The sequence below is a fragment of the Notothenia rossii genome (assembly GCF_949606895.1).
Source record: "Notothenia rossii genome assembly, chromosome: 2".
Taxonomy (NCBI): domain Eukaryota; kingdom Metazoa; phylum Chordata; class Actinopteri; order Perciformes; family Nototheniidae; genus Notothenia; species Notothenia rossii.
This window is the reverse complement of record NC_136904.1, coordinates 72,050,683-72,060,034: the sequence shown is the minus strand read 5'-3', so window position 1 is coordinate 72,060,034 and position 9,352 is coordinate 72,050,683. Positions and strand designations below refer to the sequence as shown.

The following is a 9,352-nucleotide window of genomic DNA, read 5'->3' as shown; positions in this document are numbered from 1 at the left end:
TTATTGTACAGGACTGTCTCAGAAAATTAGAATATTGTGATAAAGTTCTTTATTTTCTGTAATGCAATTAAAAAAACAAAAATGTCATACATTCTGGATTCATTACAAATCAACTGAAATATTGCAAGCCTTTTATTATTTTAATATTGCTGATTAAGGCATACAGCTTAAGAAAACTCAAATATCCTATCTCTAAATATTAGAATATCATGAAAAAGTATACTAGTAGGGTGTTCAACGAATCACTTGAATCGTCTAATTAACTCGAAACACCTGCAAGGGTTTCCTGAGCCTTGAAAAACACTCAGCTTGGTTCAGTAAACTAAATCACAAGTATGGGGAAGACTGCTGATCTGACTGCTGTCCAGAGGACCGTCATTGACACCCTCCATCAGGAGGGTAAGACACAAAAAGAAATTTCTCAAAGAGCAAGCTGTTCACAGAGTGCAGTTTCAAAGCACATCCACAAAAAGTCTGTTGGAAGGGGGAAATGTGGCAGGAAACGCTGTACAACCAAGAGAGATGACCGCAGCCTTAACAGCATTGTGAAGAAGAGTCGCTTCCAGAATTTGGGGGAGCTTCAAAGACAGTGGACTGAAGCTGGAGTCCAGGTATCAAAAGTCACTGTTCACAGACGTGTCCGGGAAATGGGCTACAATAGCCGTATTCCCATGGTCAAGCCACTTCTGAACTCAAGACAACGGAAGAGGCGTCTGACTTGGGCTAAGGAAAAGAAGCACTGGACAGTTGCACAGTGGTCCAAAGTCCTCTTTTCAGACGAAAGCAAGTTTTGTATTTCATTTGGAAGTCAAGGCGCCAGAGTCTGGAGAAAGGCTGGAGAGGAGCAAAATCCAAGTTGCTTGAAATCCAGTGTGAAGTTCCCACAGTCAGCGATGGTTTGGGGAGCCATGTCAGCTGCTGGTGTTGGTCCACTGTGTTTCATCAAGCCAAGAGTAAATGCAGCTGTGTACCAAGAGATTTTAGAGCACTACATGCTTCCGTCTGCTGAAAAGCTCTATGGAGATGAGGAATTCATTTTCCAGCATGATCTGGCACCTGCCCACAGTGCGAAAACCACCAGTAACTGGTGTACTGACCATGGCATTACTGTCCTCGATTGGCCTGCAAATTCCCTGACCTGAACCCCATAGAGAATATGTGGGGTATTGTGAAGAAGAAGCTGAAAGACACCAGACCCAACAATGCTCATGAGCTAAAGGCCGCTATTGAAGCATCCTGGGCATCCATAACACCTCAGCAATGCCACAGGCTGATTGCCTCCATGCCACGCCGCATTGATGCAGTAATCCGTGCAAAAGGATCCTAACCAAGTACTGAGTGCATTAATGGACATTTTCAAATGTTTGATTGTGTTTTGCTGTTATAAATCTTTTTTTTTTACTTGGTCTGAGGAACTATTCTAATTTTTTGGAGATAGGATTTTTGAGTTTTCTTAAGCTGTATGCCATAATCAGCAATATTAAAATAATAAAAGGCTTGCAATATTTCAGTTGATTTGTAATGAATCCAGAATGTATGACATTTTTGTTTTTTTAATTGCATTACAGAAAATAAAGAACTTTATCACAATATTCTAATTTTCTGAGACAGTCCTGTATATATATAATATATATATACAGTATATTATTGTTTAAAACTGTTTAACTCCTCCCTCAGAGCTACAGGCAGGTCAACATAGACTCTAGTTATTTCACCATTAGCAGTTAAACCCTCTTTAGAATATTAATGAATCATTAACATCTTTATTAGAACTGATACTCCACTGCATATGTTGTAGTATACACATTATTATATATTAACTGTATATTGTGCAAGGTGCACATTTATCGTATGTTAATATAAATATTTCTTTCTATTTTATTCTATTTTACAAAAAAAATGAAATGAAGACGTTTTACCTACGTATACATATTTTTGTCTTTTTTATTAATTGTTAAAACCAATTTCCCATCTGTAGGAATGAAGTATTCTGAGAATATAAATAATATATCTTATCTTTGTATGTACATCTGAACATTTTGAGCAATGAAACATGCATGTCCTCCCTCTTTTTGTCAGACTTTCTTTCAAAATCAACGAAAATTAAGATATTGCATGTCTTTGGCTTTTTAAAAACAAAAAGAGTGATGAAACAATGATTTGTCATTTGCATGACCCATACACCTTAAACTAGAATTTTCCGGTATGAGAGTTGTGTTATTGTTTACGTTTGAAAATGTGTCTGTGTTTTTTCTTTTGTGCAGGGCAGTGCAGATCCATCCAGAGCGAGGGACCTCTGTGTCCAGGGGAGAGTGCGCCTTGTGTCCTCACCTTCACCTCCACTGACTACCCTGCTGTTTATCAGCTGGATATCATCTGTCAGGTACCACAGCAGTGCTAGTGTAGATTTTAAACAGCATCAAGTGTGTGTTTTAAAAAAAAAAAAAAATCCATTTTCCAATTTCATTTCAATCCTGGTTTGGCAGAGTATTTTTAGAAGTTACTTTTTTCTAAATTAGGAATGATATGCATTTTTCTTCTTTCTCCAGGTTTTCCAGGAAGCCGTTCTGACTCGGTATTACGATGCTTTACAGCATTTGGAGGAAGAGAAAAAGAGACAGCGGATGAATTCACTATCACAGATAAGATTATTAAAGGCAGTTATGGAGTTCTGATAGATAAGGTGCTTCCTCACATCCAAAGGCCTATTGTTGACAGACATGCTAAAGGCTTCTGCCACACATTCATCCTTTGTCTTGTTACAGGAACCTGTAGCAGCTCCAGTAAGAAAGGGGCCGCCACTCAGGAAATACAAGGTGCTCCTTGTTTGTTGTAAATCAGTTTTTTTTGTAAATATTTAATTTATTTATACTTAATTGTATTCTATTTTAAGTAATTAAAATAATATACTATTCATTTTTTAATAGGGACAGTTTCCATTGAGAAACATTGGTGTTCACGTGCCAAAGTTAGTCTATTATTATAATATTGAAAAATATATGTCATTTAAAACATGGAACATAAAGCCTCACAGCACAGTAAATGTCAAATAAAATAAATATATATATAAAAAAAGTGTATATAATACACATATATATATTTATACAGTATATATATATATTATATATATATATATATGTATTAATCATAAGAAACAAATGAATTCTGAGAAGTGAAATTAAGAATATAAAACAAAAATGACAAACTGTAGAATACAGATATTCAGTTGCTCTTTTTGCAGCTTTACTAAAGAACTTAATTTTAAAATGTATCAAATTAATTCATAAAGCCTTTCCTTTGATGCCTCCAGACTCTTCCTCCTATCTGTGCCAGTGCTGCTTGTGAAACAGTGGGGGGGATATGTACCAAGATAACAAGAGCTGAGAAGCGAGCGCAGCGAGAAAAGGGAAACGTTTGGAGATGCCCTGAACCCCCCCTGCCGGCTCTGCTGCATCTGGGGGTGACTGCACGCTCACACGGGCTTCTGGAGTACCGTGCACACTTTCCTGACCAGTCCAGTGACTTCAGGTAACGCATTCAGACTGAGACAGACTGGACTTTAGTACATATTTTATAAGGAAATTGTTGTTATACATATGTTGATATCATAACGTCCTTTTCCATGTTAGTAATCACTTAAGAAGAAGTTAAAAAACTGAAGTTAAGTCACTTTGATATCTGTGCTGTTTTCCCAAGATGCCTCCAGTCAGTGAATCCCCGGCAACCTGAGAGCACTTCCCTCCATGCTGGGCGGGGTTCACAGAGAAAAGGCCCCGATAGAGACGTCACCATGCGCATACTCGTCTCTCTGCTCAGGTAACGTGCACACAGACACCCAGATACATGCAGTGAAGACAACATATATATATATATACACACTGACCTCTGCACTGCAGTGAGGACATTTTTGATTTCAAGCAGAATCAGAATACTTTATTTATCCCAGATGACGTCGGGTTCTGTGAAAATTGCTAAAGATAAAGAAATGAAAATACAAATATACAGTCAAGTGAGAGCCAGTAAGGACTTGGACGATATAAAAACGTTATTTTAAAACAATTTTTTTTTCTTTTCAATGCAAGTTGATTGTTGTAGAATTTTAAAATGAGAATTTGGGATTAATAAATTATATTTGATCGTAGTATATATTTTTGAGTATCTTTAAAAATGACTCTCTTTTTTTTTACATGGGGGGTACATGATTTTTGATCACCTTTATACGTTTTTAACAAAAAAGCATCTATCTGTGACGCAATACAGTTATTTGTTTTTTTTAACTTAATCTAATCAACTAATTCCAGTATGGTTTAGTTTTATTTGAACAGTTTTGTGTGTATGTTGGTAGAGTTCATATTGTAAGCCGAAGTTAGTTAGCAAAGATAATACTGACATGAGATGTTCATATCAAACCCTTGCCTCTGTGTATTTGTGTTGATTAGGGATGTGCTACTTATACAAATGACTTATTGGGACAATTGCCCTTTCAATATGAAAACAAATTTTAACACATATTTTACCAACTATTGTGCTTTCTGTAATTTGAATATTAAGTCCTTATTCCAATTTGTATACAAAGTCCATAACTGGTGCATCCATAGAGCTTAGGTCTCCCCCTTTTCTTCTCCAGGGGAATACTTGATGACCCAGCCTTCTCGCAGTCTCTGATAAGTATGGAATCGAAGCCCATCACCTACCAGCCTCGAAAACCTGGTCCCTCCTTATCTCCGTCCTCCCTCCCTTCCTCCTCCTCTTCTTACCCTGCACCCCAAGCACAACTTCTGTCCAGTGGGGCCCAGGGAGAGGAAGATCAGCTCAGCCCAGTGGATGGTGAGGGGACACCACACCCTGAACATGTGCCTGCTGATGTGAGTGAAGAGGTTCTGCTAAACACGCTCCAGAACCTGATAATGGAAGCTGTCGGAGGAGAGCTCGACCTCACAGCGCACCCCCGCACGGTTATGTTGCCCCCAGTTTCCACCAGGTGAAGACACAGTGTTAACACACTAACACCAGCTTTGGCTGAGTTATCACCCTCCTCTTTCTGTTGCATTAGTCAGATATAACCAAATGTCTAACATGTGTGTGTTCCATCAGAACCAGGAGGATGTCCAATGCCGTGGCCGAGGAGGAGCAAGAAGATTTCATAAAGTGAGCAGCAGTTAATAAATTATGTTTATAAAGATGTTTGGGCATTATTAAAGGAGATTCAAAATCTCCTACCCTTGTCTTCAAGCACAAATGGCAAGTTAATGAGAAACATCAAAACTTCATACTGTAGCGATTAAGTAGGATGCATTTGTGTGACATTTTGCAACATTGTTAAATGACATCTGCATGTAGCTTTACATTGATTTTAAAACTTGAAGAAGATAAATAAGAAAGTATACTGTTTTAAGCTTAGGGCATAAGAAAATATAAACAAAAGGAAAACAGTATATTTACATTATATTTGTCTTTGTCTGACATCATTAATCGTAACACACAACCAATACCAGAACATTTGGACAGAAAATTTTACTTTTTGCTTATAAAGTTTATTCCCTTTACTTTTCTAACCTCAGGCCTTGATTCCTGCAGTGTTGCTATTTTTGTCTGTCCATGTGATCCAATTAATAGCAGTCAATAACAATACAGGCAGGTGTGCAGTATGGGAATACCTTCATAACTGTTATTGACTGTTAATAGTATAGGACGTTGAAAAAAATCAAAATATAGTATTTCAGACATTTGAAAAAAAGTCATAGTATACTGTTTCAATGATATCATATTTGTATGAATTATGTCATATCATCAGCATTTTTGTGTATGACAAAGTCATTTTATAGTGTTTTGAAACAACCACAAAAACATACATATTGCAGTACGTCATATTAAAAATACTATACTTTTTCATGAAATATTCATCATACCTTACTTTGCCTTTCAATATTAATCAGCATACTTTGAATTATCAGAATTTTCGACAACTATATAACCTTTTAAAAAAAATATATATACAGTATAAAGAGCCACCATAAAAATGTCAGTATGGTATATCATAAAATGCCAAAGTGAATAAGTATTTGTCATTCTGCAACACAATGTTGCACAGCAAAATGCAGTTGTGGTCTTTTTATGAAGTTATTAAAACAATTATAAACACCAGAAACTAAAACTGTTGGTAATTCTTTATGAAGATATTATATCTGACAGCTTGCCTTTAAAAATGCAACATTGGTTGGTTTTTAAAAAGGTCCACAAGATGGGGCTATATGTAAACAAAACAAACTAACCTACTTCAGCTGAGTTTAAGTGCCCAACACACACACGCGCACGCACACACACACACACACACACACACACACACACACACACACACACACACACACACACACACACACACACACACACACACACACACACACACACACACACACACACACACGCTCTCTCTCTCCCTCTCTGCTCATCGTCAACCCCTGTCTTTGATGGCCTGCTGTCTAGTCCAACCAAGCCCTCTTTGTTCTTCCAAAATAAGCCCTTCTTCCCTCCTCTTACCCCTCTCATCTGCTCCTCTGTCTTGAGGACCTTGGCACACTTAGTCTTCCAGATAAAGAAGAAATAAAAGAAGGTAAAGAAGAATCGGTTATTTCTACTTCCAAAAATACAGTAGAGCTGAAAAGTACTACAAGAACTGACCTTTTGTTGTCTTTATAGAAGGCTTTATGACATCCACAGTAATCAAGGCCATTACTACAGTGGCCGACAGGTGGAAACGCGCTACAACGGCCCAAAACACTAATGTTAGGAGAAACGCGCCGCAGCTTCAGAAACGATGCACATATAAAAACGAAAATGTGCCAAAACACATGCAACACATTTTGAAAACATTCACCAACTTGACGTCTGCCACCGTAGATAACTTAGTCATCGTAAACATGAGGAATATTTGAATTTCACTAACTTCTGGTAGGGTTTCCCATTTTTGTAATTCGGTTCTGTATTGTAAATTGTGTATACCAGTCCTGCAGAGCTATAACAATGCATACGATTCATTAAGTGCTGTCTTTGTGCGCTATGTAAATTATACCCCAAACAAAACAAACCTTTTTTTCTGCCAACACCCTAATTTCCCTCCGGCCGAATACAGTATCGATGTAAAGGTTCACACGCAGGTTCAAATCCAATGTGTTTCACAGTTGGGAAGGACTGGAGTGCTGTTTACACAGTCTGGAGATTCCTGCTCCATGGGACCAGAGTGTTGAGGCTTTGATGCTCAATAGGAGCTACTGAAAGAGAGCATGAAGAGCACGGAGAGAGCGAGAGTCGGGTTGGAAAGAGACAGAAGTGATGATGACCTTCTTGGAGTAACCTCGGATTGCTCTTCTTGGAAGCTTCAGAAAATATGGGTAACAGATGTTTTATGTTTTTGTCAGTGGGCTTATCATGCCCACAAGGCAGAGGCACTGTGATCTGTACTGGTTTCTCTGAATGTGTGAGCAAATTCAAATCAAATTGTCAACTCTTCATTGTATTGATTTAAGTAAATCTCACTCACTAGGGTTTTCAAGGGGGCTCACCACACAATGTAACATGTTTCTAAAGTTGTAAATGCAAGTCCCAACTCACAAACCAGAAAACCATCAGTTCCTCCACTGTCAATTCAAAAAGAAAATACTGGGTAGTCATATCCAGTTGAACTGCAACAAAGCTGTTCCAATGCAAATAGAAACCTTTCAGACCCCCTCATAGCCTCTGGCTGTTGTATTTTCTCTGAGACAGAGATCAGTGAGAGCTCCACAGCTCCGCGGCTGCTGGCCAGCTGGCTGATACATTTCTATCAACTGGTGGCTATCTAACTTCCCCTCCCTCCCCACCCTGTTTTTCCCCTCAATCCCACCCTAACATCAACACAAAAACAGACTCTGTAATGCAGTGGAAGTAAAAATAATAAAGGGTAATCACTCAAGTAAAATACATACACGGTGCTTTAGTAAATATATTTTTTACCCTAAAATGCCAGTCATAATTAGTAAAAAAGGGTTTTTCTGTCTGAGTCAGATATTATACTTGCCTTACTCAACAGCAGAGGGCAGCATTGCATCCCTCTTCCGCCGACAGTGTGTCTTTGTTTTTCTCCCTCTCCCAAAGCTGGAACACATGACATCAACCCCTACATTCTCCCATGTGAATTACCAGAGTCCTCACCCAGGGGTAAGGAGTCATCCAAGGAAAACAAACCGAAGCAACCAAAAAGGCTTTATTACTGGAAAGTGGGTTTGTCACACCCACAGGGATCAACCATCTCCTCAACAGGTGCTGCAAACATGTGGAGGACACTTTTTTATTCGTTTTTAATGTAGCTTCATGTTTTTCTAGTAGGCTGTCACCACAAATATAAACATGGGAAGGAATAGTGAATACTTTAATAGGAAAAATCATTTTCAAGACACCAAATATCTGCCAGCCCCACTGATAAGCCCATAACACCAGCAATAGCGCTAGCATTATAAGTTGCTCATAATATCAAAGACATCCCAAATATGTTCACAAATAAAATCTGAAACAAGCTACGTTCAATAAACTACAGCAGGAAATCATTTCCTCCAATCACGTTGGGTTTGTTATTTCAGTCATATTTCACACAGTAGGCAGCAACACCGCCTAGCTTAGCAGTCAGATGACACAGCTACTGCCTAATGTGGATCTTGTTATTGCAAGGGCACCCAGAGGAGCGTTTAGCCCCCGCAGTGGGCCTCCCTCGCTGGGCTGCTATCATCCCACATCATCCCTGGTCTCCTTGATGTGGTTTGAGAGGACATGACGGGGCCGAGCAGGGCCCAAAGTGATCAGTCGCGCAGTAACATCTGAAACCCATTTCCCCACAATTAAAGAGAGGGAGAAACTATCAGGACCAAACATCGCCTGTTTCCACGGCATCGAGTCAAACATTTGCATGTGTGTGTGTGTGTGAGCTGTACCTCCCCGCCACAATCACTCACAGACACACTCACACACGTCTTTCCCACCCTAAACAGTGACAGAGCAATTCCAAATGTGTAAACTTACAAAGGAAAACACTTGCCAACAAAAAAAGGATATTTTAAGCTGACAAGTAAACAGATAAACAAGCAAAACGGTGATTCTAGCAGACTAGTTTTTTTTCTTTTCACCTGCTAGTGTCATATACAAAGTGTTTGCTTATTTCCAAACTTGGAATAAGCCAGTTAAAAGGTGCCTGTCTTTGATTCTCGTGTGTGTGTGTGTGTGTGTGTGTGTGTGTGTGTGTGTGTGTGTGTGTGTGTGTGTGTGTGTGTGTGTGTGTGTGTGTGTGTGTGTGTGTGTGTGTGTGTGTGTGTGTGTGTGTGTGTGT

The 9,352-nt window shown here is 38.9% G+C and overlaps 1 protein-coding gene across 1 annotated transcript in view; it reads left to right on the top strand.

Moving 5' to 3' along the window:
- cfap65 (cilia and flagella associated protein 65) overlaps positions 1–8,592 on the top strand; it is a 26,739-nt gene extending 18,147 nt beyond the window's left edge. Inside the window, 12 exon segments of the mRNA XM_079665753.1 lie at positions 1,678–1,685; positions 2,265–2,295; positions 2,297–2,383; positions 2,550–2,619; positions 2,622–2,683; positions 2,766–2,816; positions 3,311–3,528; positions 3,697–3,816; positions 4,628–4,981; positions 5,095–5,148; positions 7,179–7,388; positions 8,131–8,592. Coding sequence (XP_079521879.1) covers positions 1,678–1,685; positions 2,265–2,295; positions 2,297–2,383; positions 2,550–2,619; positions 2,622–2,683; positions 2,766–2,816; positions 3,311–3,528; positions 3,697–3,816; positions 4,628–4,981; positions 5,095–5,148; positions 7,179–7,272 — 1,149 coding nt within the window. The 3' untranslated portion in view covers positions 7,273–7,388; positions 8,131–8,592.
- The last annotated feature ends 760 nt before the right edge of the window (positions 8,593–9,352 follow it).